This window comes from Mus caroli, unplaced genomic scaffold (genome assembly GCF_978045245.1).
Source record: "Mus caroli unplaced genomic scaffold, Mus_caroli_1 scaffold_13, whole genome shotgun sequence".
In the NCBI taxonomy this organism is placed as follows: Eukaryota; Metazoa; Chordata; class Mammalia; order Rodentia; family Muridae; genus Mus; species Mus caroli.
The window spans coordinates 120528944-120547435 of NW_028227268.1; the positions used below are offsets into that span (position 1 = coordinate 120528944).

At 43.3% G+C, this 18492-nt stretch overlaps 1 protein-coding gene across 1 annotated transcript in view; it reads left to right on the forward strand.

Annotated features, from left to right (window-relative positions):
• Positions 1–18492, forward strand: part of LOC147001618 (protein SFI1 homolog) — an 81616-nt gene that overhangs the window by 40759 nt on the left and 22365 nt on the right. The window contains exons 5-9 of the mRNA XM_085829336.1: positions 10553–10655; positions 11516–11672; positions 14528–14689; positions 16702–16772; positions 17778–17870. Of these exons, the coding sequence (XP_085685462.1) occupies positions 10553–10655; positions 11516–11672; positions 14528–14689; positions 16702–16772; positions 17778–17870 (586 nt within the window). The remainder of the gene's footprint in view (positions 1–10552; positions 10656–11515; positions 11673–14527; positions 14690–16701; positions 16773–17777; positions 17871–18492) is intronic.

An 18492-nucleotide genomic window follows, 5' to 3' on the forward strand; every position in this document is an offset into this window, starting at 1 on the left:
TAATGGTTGATGAACGAGGGCCCAGCTCATTGTAGGTGGTGCCATCCCTGGGCTGGTGTTCCTGGCTTCAATAAGAAAGCAAGCTTTGCAAACCACGAGGAGTAAGCCAGTAAGCAGCACCCCTCAGAGGTCTCTGCATCAGCTTCTGCCTCCATGCTTCTTTTCTGTTGGAGTTCCTGTCCAGACTTCCTTCATTGATAAACCATGATATGGATATGTAAGCCAAATAAACCCTTAACTTTACAAGTTGCTTTGGTCATAGTGTTTCACCACAGCAACAGAAATATCAGTCAGGATGGTGGTACAGGGGAGTGAATGTAGGGTCTATCACGTGGTTGATAAATACTTCACCATTGAGCCATGTCCTTAGCTGTCTTTTTTTCTTTGTAGACCAGGCTGGCTTTGAACTCACAAACTTCTGCCTGTCTCTTCTTGCCTCTTGAGTGCTGGGATTAAATGAAATTACACCATGCCCAGATTCCCAGCTGTCTTTTTACTTTTTATTTTGTATAATCTGGCCTTGAATTTTCTCTGTAGCCCGAGCTCGTTAGTGTTTGGCCTTTGGCTCTCTCTCTCTTTTTTTTTGTTTTTGGTTTTTTTGTTGTTGTTGTTTTTTTGAGACAGGGTTTCTCTGTATAGCCCTGGCTGTCCTGGAACTCACTCTATAGCCCAGGCTGGCCTCAAACTCAGAAATCTGGCCTTTGGCTCTCTTGACTTAGCCAAATAGTTGGGGTTATAGGTCTGCACCCACAGGTGATGCTGTATATGTGTTAAAATGTAAAGTATTTTATTTAATTCTTGGCATGAAATATAAGTACATTACTATATAAATCATCATTTACAGAAGGCTTAGAAAAATTGAAGGACTTATCTGAATTCTTGTAAATTTGTCATTGAAAAAAAATGAGGGCTCACTCTCTGTTGCTCTGCATCTCACCAGCATTGCACACACAGGACAAAGTTGTCAAAGACCAGCTTTGACATCCAGGGTAAACTGAGGCAGGGTGTAGAGTTGGCAGTTGACTGGGGCCAATGAGAATGCTCCCTGGGAGGCCAATGAAGAGTTCCTTTGGGGGCCGTATGAGGTCGGTGAAAAAAGAAAGAAAAGGGGGGAAAGAATCTCACACACACACACACACACATACACACACACACACACACACACACACACACACACACACTGGATGAATGAAGCAAACTTCAACAAGTTCCAATGAGCAAGAGCAAGCTCCAACTACTTTACATACATACATACATACATATACACACACACATTTGATGAATGGAGCAAAGTTCCAACAACTTCACACACATACATGCAGTCACACGCTGAGTGAGTGGAGCAAAGCTCCAACAACTTCACACACATACATACAGTCACACGCTGAGTGAGTGGAGCAAAGCTCCAACAACTTCACACACATACATACAGTCACACGCTGAGTGAGTGGAGCAAAGCTCCAACAACTTCACACACATACATACAGTCACACGCTGAGTGAGTGGGGCAAAGCTCCAACAACTTCACACACATACATACAGTCACACGCTGAGTGACTGGAGCAAAGCTCCAACAAGCAGGCTCCAGCTTTATTTTTTCTCCCATAGCTTATATATCCCAGCAAAACCTTTTAAACAATATAAAGTTACAGTGTGATTACATTCTATTTTTTCTCTAGTGAATGATTATGAAAAAGCAGTGTGTTCCTTAATACCTTTACATGAAAAGTATTACATAGTACATGTAACAAAAAAGAAAAGAAAACAAATTATTCCCAAGAACCCACATACATGTGTAACTAAGCAACTTACAGATTAACAAAGTAGCAAGCAGGTTAATTTTGTCAGCCAGCTTCTCTTTCTGGAAGGCAGCAATTTGTGGTACAAAGAAAGGATCAGTGGTCTTATTATTTATCTTAAAAAGTAATCTGAAGGCAAAAATGAGTACAAGAAGTTAACCGTCACCTTGATCTTGCTTTACCAGTGCTAGTCAGCCTGCTACTGTTCTTATCCTCTAGCCTTAAACAATCCCTAGCTCAGCCAGGGAGAGTGTTCCCTAAGGTTTTCTACATCAGAGCCACTAACAAAAGCATCTCGACCTATTGTCACCAACAATCTGTTTTTCCAAATGCTTTCTAAGGGTGGGAGTCATTGCTAACAAGCTACATCTCTAAGTTCTTTCCAAGGGTGGTAATTGAATCATTAATATATACCAGCAGGAGTGCTTGAGAGAGATCAAGTTCTGTTATGTGAGTGCCAGAGATACTGCTCAGTTAGGGGCTGGAAGCCCCCATAGAGTTTTTGTACAATTCTTAGATTAAGACGACAGAGCAAAACTGCACAGCAGCATTGGAGTCTTCAGGACATGTAGTCCGCGTGTTCTGCCTCTCCAAGGCACACCCATCATAGCTATGGTAACCAGTGGGCTGAATTCAATTCCATGATGTCCTTGTAACGTTTCACCAGCAAAACACACTCGGACAACCGGATCCTTCTACGGCAAAGCTTTATTGCTTACTTATCAGGAAGACCCCGAACCTGGAAAATGGAGCTGCTTAAATACCCCTCTGTGTGACATGTCAGCTCCTGATTAGCTGCTCACTCATCACCCCACTACTACGCCCCGGGATGGGCAGTGACTTGGCACGAATTTACTCCAGCACCTGCGCACATTGCTTGTTTACTAGTTAGGCACTGAGGAAGCCAGCGCTATCTTGTAATGGCGACTGTGCACGGCTTCCACATCTCCCCCTTTTTATTTTATTAAAAATTGAGGCTGGTGTAGGCCTCTGCAGTTATGTCCATCTGCTGTGGCTCCTGTCTTAGGTCATTCCTCCAGTGTCACAGCCTTTCCCTATCGCCACCAGGTCCCGTGTCTTAGGTTGGTCTGTGCATGAGGAAAGTTTCCCGTCTTTGGATACCGCAGTACTATGTGACAGTAACTGCTAAATGACCTAGGGCTAACTCTATAAAAGAGGCCAGCCAAAAAACGAATTAGTAAACCTCAGCGAAGTGCAAGTGCTGAGCAATGAGCGTTGAGTCTCTTACATCCCAGTGCAATGGATCCACAAATCCGTGGGATGCAATAGCAGAGAACTCAGATGCCATTTAGGTCTTAAGCATGGACAGCCAAATTTCAGGGGAGGCCTCTTGTTCAATGGCAGCAAGTGCCTGAGCAATAATGACCTTGTCACGGTTTTGTTGGGTTCTGAGCTTACAAACTAACGAGAGCATGAACACAAGCTCACAGCAGATGGTAGCATCAAATAAAACTACCCTCACCCATTCCTTAAAATAAGAAAACGCAGATGAAATCCAGAAGGAGAGACCCTCTGTCAATGACAGGTTCACTCGCGTCGAGTTGATCCTGAGAACAGCCGCTCTCAGGGCCTCAAGGGTCTCATCGAATCTTTCAGACCAATTTCCTGCAAGATCCAAAGAAACCTGTCTAGACAGATTAGCTGCACGAGTAAAATTTTCATATTGAACACTGGTAATGCACAGAGCACCTAATTTTCTTTCACAGCCCAACTGGGCCAACTGGTATAGAACACTTATCTGTTCCTTAACCAGATTGAGGCGCTGATTCAAAATCATCAGCCCTCCCTTCAGCTGGGCACTAGCACCTGCCTCATGACTTAGAATCCATTGGTAATATGGCCAAATATTTTCTTTTTCTGTAGCATCTCCTTTATCATTCATTACAGCAAAATCCAATGGAGGTGACAAAACAAAACCCTTAGCTATTTCTTTCTGAGGAAAAATATTTTGATTGACAAGGTGAAAAAACTATAGGAAATGCAAGGTCCAGATGACACCAAGGCATGCTGCATATAGCAGTAGCATTGTCAACAAGCCATCATGATCTTTTGGGAATAGTCGCATTTCCCTTTATCATGATCGTGGTGATGTTTATAGGTGAAGTTACATTATTTCCAACATCACTTGAGCCTGATTGTGCTCCTTGAGCAACTTGCGTTAAAGCATTAAATAACACTCCAGAGCTCACTTTATTTTGGCTAATGGAATCTGCCCAATTAGAGATAATCTTTTTCTTTAAAAATATTCAGTTGCCAAAAACAAAGGTAGAAGAATTTGAATGTACCGGTAGAGGTACTGGCCATGATCTTACTATGGCCCATCTCTGTTCGCCCGTTATACTAGGAACCTGAGACAAGTTCAGCATTGTCAGGATCAGGAACAGTCCTGGGGGGTCAGCATCTTCCACACCATTCTTGATGAATATCTTGCAGGTGAGTTGTTCCGGCAGCCAAAACGGGTTGTCTTCACTCTGTGGAAAAACACAGACAGCTTCCCTGGATCTTATTAAGATAGGATCCAGGCCATACCATTTATTATCAAGGACATTCTTCCACTTGACCATTTCATTGAGTGGTTGAGGCCATTGTCTGTGCCTTTCAGCTGGTGATCTCCCAGCATTATCCAGTTTTAAGAAATTAAGAGTAAATATTATAAGGGATAGAGCCATCTTTGGTGTCATAGCTTCTATCCCCCCCTTTTGTTTTTGTTTTTTAAAGAAGTTTTAATTTTCTTAGTTACTTAATGACCGGTTTGAGATGGAGGCCTTCATATACATTCCGTGTCCTCCCCAGAACATAGCCTGTGGGAGTTGGTTGCCTTGATGCCAGGTGTAGGTCATGAATGTTTCTGACTAACAAGAACAGAACATTTGTTTTTAGGGTGGCTTTTCAGCCTAAAACCATAGAGCTTTTAGGAAGCATCAGTCATATATACTATTTAGATTTACAAAATAAACAGCTAGGACTTATCTGTTTAGTCTTTCTTGCCAGTGGCTAACTTCAGCTTAGGAATTTTTCTCTTGAATAGGAGCCAGGTAATGATGTATGTGCTCTAATAGGTTGAATATAAAAACGGTGCTCGCACATCAAAATACAATCTTGTATTTTCATCAAAATTTTAGATACTGAACTGTTAGTCAGTTTTAATATAACATGAACAGTGACCAATTACCTTTCAATTGTTTCTCTTGAAGAGAGATTGTAACTAGAATGCTTGAAAAGTCATTATAGTCACTTGTGTATAATTTATTTATTTATTAATCAGAAATTAGAGAAAGTCTTTAAGTTGTCTCTGCAAATAACTATCTTTTAAAACCCAAATAAATATAAGAATCCTGAGTTTGTATCTTTTCAGGAGCTATCTGTAATCTTTATTAGTTAAAGCTTTATGTAAACCTCTATAACACAAAAGCAAATCCTGGGGGTCTTTTCCAGGCAACTTAGGACAATTTCTTAACTGCCCAAAAACAATTTTCTTAAAGAAACAGTATTTTTTCTTATAAGTTGCATAAGCAATTGTAAGCTCTGAGATATAATATTAATTATTAATATACAACTTAAAGTTTGATTGTTCAACATTTTTTTTCTTTTAAAGATTTATTTATTTATTATATGTAAGTACACTGTAGCTGTCTTCAGACCCTCCAGAAGAGGGCGCCAGATCTTGTTACGGATGGTTGTGAGCCACCATGTGGTTGCTGGGATTTGAACTCTGGACTTCGGAAGAGCAGTCGGGTGCTCTTACCCACTGAGCCATCTCACTAGCCCTGTTCAACATTTTTAAACACCATCTTCAGCACACAATTTAATTATCTGTGCTGAAACAGGATAAGCATGTGATTCAATTTACATATACTTTTCTCTCATATAAAGACTATTTTTTAAACACAGTAAATGGGATGCATGCATGCATGCATGAATTTATAAATTTTTAACTTATCTTGGGATAATGATTATCAATTTTACTTTATATGATGGTATGTAATAGATCAAACATCAATATTCTGCAATAACCAAATTAATGGCTGTTTGGAACAAGGAACAGACACTTATACATGTAAGCAAACTCTGTACAGTATAACTTTATATAGAGTAGGCAAGTCAGATCGCAGTGCATTGATAAATTTCACAGCCTAATTGACCTTTTATAAACTTTGAATTTAAATTTTATTTAGAACAACATCTGGCTAGGTCTGTAATAAGGCTCTAAGAAGTGCCACACAAGCGGAGCTGAAGCTGCTCCCCTCTGAGCTCTGCCTCAACCCAAATGCAAACCTTTTTTCAATCTGAACACTCTGCCAGAGTCCTGGCCCAAAGATTATCCCTATGTTGAAGTATCTTTAAAGACTTGTTTTCCTGTGTTTGTTTATGTTGTTTAGAAAGACTCCAACCTTGAGTTCCCAATTTTAAGCTAACTTTCTGTTACAAGCTAAAGGCTGCCTGTCCCTTCAAGAGCTCTGTTTGCAATTGGCCCTCAGCAAGGCTTTTCCAGCTGTACTTGGCTCCTAGCCACAGTGCAGCTAATTTATCAGCTTGTGCTGTGCAAATTGCGGCTGCTTTTCAAACAAGTTAAAGGATGGACAGCCAGCATATAAAGTTTTAACCATTTATATTTTTCAACATGAAACACAGAACAACAACCATTTAAACAACAAAACAAAAACAAACATGAATTAACAGACCAAAAACAGACAATAGACAGACAGGGAATAGAACTTGGTGTCTCAAAGGGGCACAGATATCTTAACCAGAGCTAAGAAAATCTCCATAGGAGCCAGAGAGAAAGTAGGACGTTTCCCATTTTTCTTCTGTTCCCAGAAGAGCTCTGAAATAGCTTATTTTCATTTTTTCCCTTTTTTGCTAAAAGATCCCAAACAGGGGATAACTGATTTTCTAAAATGTATTTTCTCTTTCTCATGTTCAGACTCTACTTCCTTATCTCCTTCTTCTGGGAATACTGCCAGTGAATGAGAGGAGGCACAGTGACCCTGAGAGCTATCTTTAAGCCTTTAATGAAGGCTGCCTCTTTAGTCAAAGTCCTCGAGAGGAGGGTAAATTGACTTAATTTATATTATCCTTTGTATCTTTATATTTTATATTATCTTTTGTATCTTTATATTTTATATTATCTTTTGTATCTTTATAGTTTATATTATCTTTTGTTTTTCTCTTTTCTCCTTTTTCACTCCATGGTAGCATTAGCCCTTGCTTGCGTCTGGCAGAAATCTTGCCACAATGCTTTCCATTCAAGATACATTCCCATATTTGGAGCCACAGCTTTTATCACCGTTGTCCAGTCCCCGGGAGTCATTGCCAAGACCGCAAGCTTTTCGACTTGTGGTACAGTGAAATTGGCACTGACTCCATAGTTATGGACAGACTTGGCAAGCTCCTTAATCTGTATATACTCTACCTGAGCATGAACACGCCCACCCTCGGCTCCTTCAAAGACCGGAAATGCCTGTTGCATCTTCCTTTGTTCCTCGCTTGGAATGAACGAGTCTGTGCACTGCCTCTCTGCGCAGGGCTGATGCACTACGCAGGGCGCAGGGCGGGGGCTCTGCATAGGGCAGAGGTGCACTATGACCTTGAAGCCGAGACCCCGGAGGCCGAGCAGCAAGCTGGCCTTCGCCAGCCGCTTTTGGCTTTTTTCTTGACTGACTAGCTCGCATTTTATCTGGCTGGTACTTTTCTCTCTCATAACAAGCTTTTTCCTCCTCCAAGTCTGTTTCCTCAGAGGGGCCTAGTTCTTCATCTGATTCTGAGCTGCTAAGAGCTAGCTCCTTAAACTCATCTAGCGGCGGGTATCGGCTCCCTCTTCTAGGGACCTCCGCTGATTGAGCTTTTTTCTTTTGTTTTTTCTCCTCCTTTCTTCTTATCTCTCCCCGGGTATTCTTCCCGACATAATCTTTTCCTTGGGTTTGAGACCTGTGGAAAGGCCTGTATGCTTATTTGGTGCACCATGTTTCCTCTTTGCTCCTACTCTCTCTCCCCGCTCTGCCTCTGATAGGCTTTCTTGAACTTCGTCCAGAATTTTCTGCCCTGCCTTAACTACTTGTTGACATTCCTCATCCTTTAAGCACGATCTAATGAGCTTCCACAACAGCATGGTTCCTGCTTTAAGTTTGCCGTTCTCCTGCTCCCCAACTAAATCTCCCCTGAGTTTCTCCCAAGAGGGGATAGTTAAGGACCCTGAGCACGCAAACCACGGTGCTATGCGATCTATCTCTTTCACAAAGCCTTCTAGTGTCTTGGTGGAGATTTTCAAGCCATGCTGCCTCAGGACCGACTATAAGGCGGTCACCACAGAGTGGGAGGCTCCCATGCTATCTTCTTGCCTTTTTTCTAACCTTGCCTGACCTCGTCTGAACACTAGTTAGCAATTCCTCCTGTGGAAACTGTACGCAATCTAAGAACGAGCCCTGTGAAAAGGAACAGAAAGGCTTCTAACGCTGGAGAAAGTTGCAGAGCTGTATTGTCCCGTAGTTCTGAATCCGCCCCGTGTGAAATAGGGGTTTCCTTTCGGCGCCTGGTGATGATATAGTCCCGGGTATCGGCGCCACTTGTCCTTGTAACGTTTTGCCAGCAAAACACACTTGGACAACCAGATCCTTCTACGGCAAAGCTTTATTGCTCACTTATCAGGAAGACCCCAAACCCGGAAAATGGAGCTGCTTAAATACCCCTCTGTGTGACATGTCAGCTCCTGATTAGCTGCTCACTCATCACCCCACAACTACGCCCCGGGATGGGCAGTGACTTGGCACAAATTTACTCCAGCACCTGTGCACATTGCTTGTTTACTAGTTAGGCACTGAGGAAGCCAGCGCCATCTTGTAATGGTGACTGTGCACGGCTTCCCACACCATGAGTCCTAAAGCCATTTGTTGTTCCTTCTGCATGGCCCTTGACACAAAGTCTACTTTGAATCTCTTGATACATGTAACAAAACCTTTTTATAATTGGTTCTGTGCTTATGCCCCTGTGGTTCTCTGGGTTCTGACTGTCAGTACTACACAAGCCCAGGAGAGTATAGCCTGCTGCTTTACAGCTATACTTACTTAGATCTGAATCCATGATCCAGCGTGTGTCATTGGGCTATTTTGTGTCTCTGTACTTGGGGCCTCATGCCTGTGTAGCAAACACAGTATCATCTGAGCCATCTCCCCAGCCTAAGAAATTATTCAAGTAAAAATAAGTTATTTAAAGTGCACTTAGGTATTGTTTTAAAATGTTTAATTAGTGTGCAGTTTTATCTGAGTCTGTTTTTGTATTGTGAGTTCATTAACTCTGTATTTTTATTGAGGAATTAATGTTCTAGTACTGCTTGGGTGTTAAACACTGTGTTCATAATTTCTAAGTGCTTAAGAAGAGCACAAACAGCTGCAGATGTGGAAGGGAGCACTGGTCTGGGAAGGAGAGGTCTTTGTGGATAGTGACAAAGCCAAGCAAGTTGTTTTTGTTTGTTTTCTTTTGTTTCTTTCTTTTAGTGGGTAGAGATGACTGACTTAGTTTCTCTCCATAGCTTTTTTTAGAAGGTCTATTTTTATTTTATGTGTATGAGTATTTTGCCTGCATGTATGTTTGCATACCACTGTGTGTGCCTGGTGCCTGTAGAGGCCAGAAGTGGACACTCATCCCCTGGGACTGAAGTTTCATATGCTTGTGAGCCAACAAGGGGGTGCTGGGATTCAAACCTGGGTCCTTTGGTGGAGTTGCCGTGGATATGAACCTCTGAGCCTTCTCTGAAGCCATGCAGGTTGTTTCTTACAGCAGAGTGTTGCTGTTCCTCCCTGCTGTTTTCCAACCAAAAATAAGAAACTAGCTAAGAGGAGGAGGCTGCAGTGGGGGTAAGGAAGGAGAGCTCCTGCAAGCTTGGAAACCTGAAAACCATTGTTCTTCGTGTTCAGATTTTCCCATGACATCCGAGTTTTAAATGTTGGCAGCTCCTGTTTTTGAAAACTGAATAGTGGAGGCAGAGAAGCAGAGCATGTCTATGGTGCTGTGGGGCTGGGACTGTTGCTCATTAGAGAGCCTGCCTGACATGCACATGGCCCTGAGTTCATTTCCAGTACTGCAAACAAACCAGCAAATGGGTGGATGATAATTTATAGTGCTTAAGTCTTCATCTGACATTATAGTTTCTGGCCCTTAAATAAATAAATAAAATAAATAAATAAATAAATAAATCCACCCACCTGTTTGTTTATTCTTGTTTTTTGTTTTTTTTTAAGACAGAGATTCTTTGTATAACAGCCCTGGTTGTCCTGAAATTCACTTTGTAGATCAGGCTAGCCTGGAACTCACAGAAACTTGCCTGCCTCTGCCTCCTGAGTACCAGGATTAAAGTCATGTACCACCACTGCCTGGCTAATAGCCTTTACTATTTTTAAATTACAATTTATTTAGTGTGTGAGAAAGAGATGATGTATGTGGAGGTGACCTGTTCAAGTCAGTTTTCTCGTCACGTCTACCATGTGAGTCCCAGGGATTCAACTCTGGCTGTCAGACTTGGTGACATGAGCATATTTACCCACTGAGCCATCTTTTTGTCCCAAGATTGCAGATTGACTTTTGCTTTTCTTTGCAGCAGTAGATCAGCAGAGGTGGCACTGTGAGGGAGAGAGTCTTGGGCTAAAGTTCAGAAGCACAGCTTTAATTTAGTGGTCCTTCTCTCTTCTGGTGAGTTCCCCCAACCCCGGACTGACTCCATCTTTGATTTGCTCTTTCAGTTTATGGTGGAGCAAGTGGAGGTGGCGACTAGGACAAGCCCGTGCAGAGCACGCTCTCCATGCAGTGGCTGTGAAGCACAGGGCCCTGAGCCTCCAGCTGCAGGTTTGTCTGGCATAGTCAGGACCATGTAGTTAGCAGGAAGTCTTCTCTCTGCTGCTGCTTGTTGGGAGTGCAGCCAGGGGGTCTGGGACTGTGGGGTGAGAGAGCAGTGCAGAAGGTGAGGCTGTGTGGGTACATGTTGCTGTAAGGGATATGAACTTGTTTCCCATGCCATTTCCATGCTAATTTCCATTCGGTTTCACTAAATTCATTATAAACTGTCAGAAGTATGTTCTTATTTCATTATTCTTTCTCTGTAGCAAACTAGAAAATAATGCAGGTCAAAACCAAGACTGGAAAGAGAACCCTGCAGCTTTGCCCTCACAGGGTGTATGGATTTTGATTTTTCTTTTCTTCTTTAAAAGATTTATTTATGTATTATATATATATATATATGTATATATATATATGTGTGTGTGTATATATATGTATGTATGTATATATACACACACACACACACACACATATATATATATATATATATATATGAATGCTTTGTCTTTTTTTTAAAAAAAGATTTATTTATTTGTTTGTTTTTTTCAAGACAGGATTTCTCTGTGTAGCCCTGGCTGTCCTGGAATTCACTCTGTAGACCAGGTTGGCCTCAAACTCAGAAATCCGCCTGCCTCTGCCTCCCAAGTGCTGGGATTAAAGGTGTATGCTACCATGCCGGGCTGCAAATTACTTTTTACAACTTCTCTCTTATTTTGTGTATACTTGTAACTTCTTCCTCCCCCTTCCCTCCAATTTGTTTTGTTTGAGGCAGAATCTCATATAGCCCAGGCTAGCCTCATGCTCACTGTGTGGCTTTGAATGATGTTGATGTTGAATTAGATGTTGAATTCCTGATGTGGTCTTTTCAGGGTTGGCTTCGATGGCAAGAACAGCTTCTAATTAGCCAGCAAGATAGGAGGAAGGAGGCCACTGCTGTGCAACATTATCAGCACTGGCAGAAGCAGAGATCTATGAAGGCTTGGCTTAAATACTTCCAAATCTGCAGGGTGAAGAGATGGCAGAATGGTGAGTCAGAAGCCTAGGCTCCCAAGCCAGACCTGAGCAGATGGCTCTCCCCACTGTCTGTGATCCTTCAGGAAGAGGAAACAGAAGATATTACACTGCAATTGTGATGACAAGAAAGTTAGAAGAAAAGTACACCATCTTTGGTTCTCATTTATTTCCTTTTGGCTTTTCTTTTTCCTCTCCTCTTCTCTCTCTCTCTCTCTCTCTCTCTCTCTCTCTCTCTCTCTCTCTCTCTCTCTCTCTCTCTTTCTCTCTCTCTCTCTCTCTTTCTTTTTCTTCTTGTTCTTCTGTTTCTTTTCCTTTTTCTTTCTGAGGAATTTATTTATCGTCTACATATGAGTGTCCTGTCTTCATGCACCAGAAAAGGGAACCAAATCCCATTGCAGAACATTGTGAGCCACCATGTGGGTGCTGGGAATTGAACTTGGGTCATCTGGAAGAGCAGTGAGTGCTCTTAACCCCTGAGCCATCTCTCCAGTCCCCCATTTTGGTTTTTATTAACATGCCTAACTGTTAGTTGGAAGGCAGCTTGTTTCTGGATAGATCACGCCAGGCTAGCACAATCTCACAAGAAGAGTTTTTTTAATTGAATAGGGGTGAGGATGGGGGGAAGAGAAGCGAGGAAGAGAAGAAAGAGAAGAAGGGGTGAAGGGTTGGTGTCTCTGTCTTTTATTTTAACTGTGTTGTAATGAATGATGCACACCATCCTGCACCACTCCACATAGTTGAGGTGTTTGCCTGGAGTGTTTGGCAGTTGCCATAGGGTTGATCGCCTAGGGTTGATGTCATTTGCTGGATTTGGAGACTGACTGTAAACCACTTCTGATGCTGACACTAACTTTAATTCAGATTGTGTTAATGTATTGTGATTACTACATACATTTTACTTCAAATGGGGCTGTCCCTAATGTGATGGGTATGTTATTTATAGTTTTCTTTTTTAATTGTGCTTGTTTTTACATTGAATTATATCTTTGTCAAAAATACTAGTTTTAGAGCCCGGCAGTGGTTGGTGCACACCTTTAATCCCAGCACTTGGGAGGCAGAGGCAGGCGGATTTCTGAGTTTGAGGCCAGCCTGGTCTACAGAGTGAGTTCCAGGACAGCCAGGGCTACACAGAGAAATCCTGTCCCGAAAAACCAAAACAAACAAACAAAAGATAGCTTTAGTGATTATCTGTATATTTAGAATGACTTGTTTTTTTGGACTTAATAATACAATATATTTATTAGTCTCCCTTCTGTCAGACTCTGAGCCAGCCACTTACTTTCCCAGGCTTACGGAGAAAGTACAGAAAGAAGAACATACAAGGTAGAAGAGACATGGGAGGAAGGACTGTGGAAGGCAGAGGTGGAAATATCTGCTTCATAGATTGAAGCAGATGAGAAAAGTCACCATTAGGCAAAAGAGTCCCATGGCTTCTGAGGGGGCAAAGCTCAGAATCACATAGGAGATGAGCTGGTACTTTGGAGAAGGGTTCCTGGTATAACCAGTCATGAAACTCCCCAAACAGTTCCAATTCAGCCACCCCAACTCTGGCATCCAAGCCCTAATGAACTCAGCTGTAGTGCTGATGTCCCTTGAAGTGGCAGGGGCTTGGAAGCTGTAGCTCGGGGCAGTGAGCATGGGATGTGAGACTGCCAAGCCAAGGTTCTGCAGCCCTAGGGCTAGAGATGAACTTTGTAGCTGAGCTCAGGAGTGGGTGGAGGTGAACCTGGAGCACACCTACATTGTCAGGGGTGAGGAGCTGAGGAAGGGGAGCCGCTGCAAGCAAAGACAAGACAGATGAGTTTTGTATTTGTTTTTTGTTTTGAGATAGGATATTATCATGTAGTGCTGACTGGACTCACTATATGGTCCTTACTGGCCTTGAGCTCACAGAAATGTGCCTGCCTTTGCCTTCCCAGAGCTGAGATTGAAGGTGTATACCACCATGCCTGATGCTGTCACGTGCTTACTTTTACTTACTAGAAGCCTCACCCTTGGGGAGAAAATTTTGGCTTTTGTTTTTCAAGACAGGATTTCTTTGTATAGCCCTGCCTGTCCTAGAACTCACTTTGTAGACCAGGCTGGTCTTGCACTCACAGAGATCAGCCTGCCTCTGCCTCCTGAGTGCTAGGATTGAAGGTGTGTGCCACTACTGGCTGGCCAATGAGATTTTTTGTTGTTGTTGCACATTCCTTTTTTGGTTTGGTTTCTGTTGCTGTGATGACGCTATGACCAAACAAACTGGAAGAAAGAATTTATTTGGTTTATAGGTTACAGTCTATTATTGAGGGAAGTCAAGCAGGGACCTGGAGGTTGTAACTAAAGCAGAGACCATGCAGGAGTGCTGTTTCCTGGCCTGACTCCTTCCCTCTGTCTCAGTTACCATTCTTCTAAGGCTCAGACCCATCTGCCCAGGGATAGTATCACCCATGATGCAGTGTGCCCTCTTATATCAATCAGTTACTAACTTAAAAAAATGCCTCTCAGACATGTCACAGTTCAATTTGATGGAGACAATCAACTAATTTCCTCTTCCCAGATGTGTGAACTTGACAACTAGTATTAGCCATCACCCTTCCTGAAAATTACAGACCTGTTTTCTTGGAGAGAGAATAACTCAAGAAGTCCCAATATCCTTCTAGTATCTAGACAACTCTTTTATGTTGTGGTGTTTGGGGTTGAACCGAAGGAGTTTCACATTCTCTAAGCACACACTATCACTGGACTACACTGTTAACTTAAGACCTTTCATAAGGATTCTTTGTGGGAACGCTCTTGAATCCTGCTCACTCCAGTAAGTAGGGTCCAACCTCTGTCACCTCTCCCTGCTTGGGGAGCAGCGCCCAAGAGTTATTTCTCTGTTGCAGAGATGGCTGTACAATTCCACCGTGCTACTGTGCTCCAGATACATTTCTGTGACTGGCAGTGGGCCTGGGAGTGGAGACAGAGCTTGTCTGACCACCAGGCCTTGGTGGTGAAGCTGGCCGGGAAGATGGTCCTGCGGAGGGCCTTTGCACACTGGAAGCACTGTATCCTTCTTTGTACTGGAATGTCCATCTCCCCAGGGTGTCCCTAGTGTGAGGAGCTGGATGCCTTAGACACCCATCCTTACATTGTTCTTCAGGTCATGACTCATGCTCTATTTCAGCTTAATTTCTTGTGTTTGGTGAGCTAGGTAGGTTTCTATTTCTGTGATAAACACCATGACCAACAGCATCTTGGAGAGATGCTGACAGTTTCTACTCTATCATTAAGGGGCATCAGGATAGGAACTCAAGGCAGGAACTGAAGCAGAGGAACGATCATCCCTGGTTTGTTCTCCAAGGCTTGTTCAGCCTGCTCTTTAAACAACCCAGGACCACCTGCCCAGTGGTGGGACCACTTGTAGTGGACTGGGCCCTCCCACCTGAGTCTTTATCAAGAAAGTGTCCCACAGACTTATCTGCAGGCCAGTCAGATGGAAGCAATTTCTCAGTTGAGAGTCCCTCTTTCTAAATAATTCTGGCTGTGTCAAACTTTGAAAAAAAACTAATGAACACATGAGGGAAACTCAAAGCCTCACAGCAGTCATTGTCCAGTGGGGGAACCGCTATGAAAGTGGGTCTTGACAACATGGTGTGATTGTGCTATGGAAGGTTTGTCTGAGAACCATCCTGTGTGCCCATATCTCAGGAACAAGGAGGCAGAAGCATCTTAAATGCAAGGCTAGCATGACCGCACCATCCAGACCCTAGCTCCAGACCCTAGCTCAGACTTTTTTGTTTTAAATAAAAGTTTTTGGCATCCTAGGAAGTTCAGGCAAGGAAGAAGCATCGGAGCTCAGTGTCAGTCCTAGGTGACTGCAGGTTCTTCTGGCAGAGACTGGGTATTCATACAGGGTTATTGATGAACTACTAATGTTCAAGAATATGCAATAAGGGCTGGAGAGATGGCTCAGCAGTTAAGAGCACTGGCTGCTTTTTCAGAGGACCCCGGTTCAATTCCTAGCTCACATCTGTCTGTAGCTCCAGTTCCAGGACTTGTAATACCCCCACAGAGACATACATGCAGTCAAAACACCAATGAATATAAAAATAAGTTATATATTTAAAAACTTTAATGTGGTGGCCTGGTGGCACATGCCTCGAGTCTCAGCACTCAGGGCAGACGCAGGCAAATCTCTTTGAGTTTGAGGTCTGCCTTGTCTAATAATGAGTTCCAGGCCAGCCAAGGCTATGTAGTGAGACCCTGTCTCAAAAAAAAAAACAAAAAGTGTTGAGTGTACTCGGGGAGAGTCAGGATGGGCTAGGGGGCTTTCATCCCCTTTGTGCCCCACTCAGGGATTTACTCTTTATCGTGATGAGCTCAGGGCTTCAGACGAGTTCATAAGAATCAGTGCACTGAAATTTGTGCTTTAGAAAAGATGTTTCTAGGGCCAGTGAGATAGCTTGCTGCCAAGTCTGATGACCTGAGTTTGAGCCTTGGAACCTACTTGATAGAAGGAAGAACAGACTCCTGCAAGTTGTCCTCTGACCTTCACCACGGCACATACATACACACAAATAGAGATGCATGTAATACAGAGAATTATTTTAAAAGAGAAGATAGATGGCCCTAGAGACTTGCCCAGAAAGCCCATCTGTGTGTAGTCACATAAGGGACGAGTCAGAAGCGGAGCGGCTGTGAGAGAAAGTTGAGCAGAGCAGAGAGATGGCTTGGTGCTGAATGAGGATTGTGGGAGGAGAAAAGATCTGCAAACCCAAGCTTTTAGCTCAGCCATCTGACTGGATTGTGGTACCAGACAATGCAAGTTCTGCTTGCTAGATGATGGTTCCAAATGCTTATAGAAAGTAATAGCAAGTAACCTCAGGTCCTTTTTGCCTTACATAAAATGGGCATGACCTGGCTCTGATAGAACTTCCCTGGGTCACTAAGAGAAGACAGGTGACTGTTGGCCCGCTTAGCAGGCCTGTTATACTTAGAGGCATGCCCCTAGGTGGCCCACAGGAAGTATATATTGTGTAGGAACCTTGTTAGACTGGAGGCCTTAACTTCCTGGCAGACATGCTGCTACAGGCAGAAGAGGCTGCCCAGCGTGAGGCAGCAGCTGAACACCGCCAACACTACCTGCTGGTAAGAGTACCAGAGCCTGAGGCAGCTGCGGAGGCATGCGCTCAGGGCTCCTGCGCCATAGCCCCTGAGTGGAGCCAGTTCTCAGTTAGCTGTAGTCTGTGCTTGCATTTTGAAGCTGAGAAAGTAATGAGTAAAGTCAGAGATTTGGAGTTGAAAGGGAACCTGAAAGGGAAACTGACTCTGGGTCTTTACACAGTGGACCACTTTTGAGTGGCAGAGATCAAAGTCTTGATCCTAAACCTAAGTCAAGGTCTGGGGAGTTGGTTCTAGTTTTGTGGGCTGCCCCTCCCATAGGAGCTGGTCTTCAGAGGCTTTTAGGAACCCCTGGTGCTCCACAGAACACAGTGAATACTCCTAGCTCTGTCTAACCACAGAACACAGTGTGAAAACCCTTAGCTCTGTCTAACCTCTTCTCTCTGGCACTTTGCTTATATAGTATATATGCAATTGGTGACAGAGTTGGGAATGTGGCCCCAAGGATTCCGTCCTAGTGTCTTTTTCTCTTGAAAACAGGTTGGTTTTCCCATGTAAGTTAATACAAGGAATACAGTCCTCAGGAGACAGGAACAGACACCCATCTTGCAAATAATTGTAGATTCTGACAAGTTGACAATGAGTACCAATCATCACAGATTTACCTGAGATCATTCTGGCAAACCGCTTTTATAATTACGTAAATGTATTACATTACATTAACTCTTAGGTGGTTCCCAAGTCTGGGATTAGAGGCATGTATCACCATGCCGAGCCAACATTCAACCTCTTAGAATTCTTTTTCATATGGGTCAAGGGAAGTCCCCCAGTTTGAGGCAACGCTGTGTTTTTTGTGTGAAGCCAGTGTTACTGAGCCTGCTGGGTAAGCTAGTTTCTATTAGGAACTTGGCAGCAGAACTGCAGAGAACTGGAGCGGTCCTGAACCACAGTGGCTTCCAGTGGTGCTTTCCTGTTCATACTTCTACAGATCCTAATGCACCTTTATAACCCTCTTGTCATGTCTCTGGGTAGTATTCTTGCTTTAGAGCCTTCAAAGACAACGTGACCCAGGCCCGACTACAGCAAACAAGAAAGAAGCTTGCTCAGCAGCTGCGTGACACTACAGTAAGACTCTCCTGGCCCCAACCCCAGACAGGGCTCTGCTGTATGGGTAGCTCTGGTGGCCTCAAGCTCACTGTATAGTCTGGGCTGGTCTAGAATTCACAGTCCTCCTGAGTCCTGAAATTACAGGTATACTGTGCACAGTACTTCATTTCCTTTAGACTCCATAATCATACTGCCCGTTTCTACTGTTAGTCTGTACCTGCTGATAGAGAAATTTGTTTTAGCCTCTTTAGTGCTCCCTACCCACCCCGTCCTACTCCAGTTTGCTCAGAAAACCAGGGCCTGATTTGGATGTTAGGGACTGGCTTTTCTCCTGACCTAGGGTATTGTTAGACAGTACAGACCCCACGGAGTCCTATGCCTGAAAGGCTGTTGGTATGTTTCCCCCATAGGCAGTTCTCCTCAATAGTTGGTTGATCAGGGGCAACAATTCTCTTCATTGGTTTTATTTCTGAGTGTAGATTTTTTTAAAAAATGATTAAGCACATGATCTACATACTATGTAGCCTCAACATTCATTAGTATTTTGCTTCAAAAATTTCCCTAAATGACTTCAAAGTAAATTATAAACTCCTAAACACTTTGGTACGCATCACCCCCAAACAAGCAGTTTTACATCGCA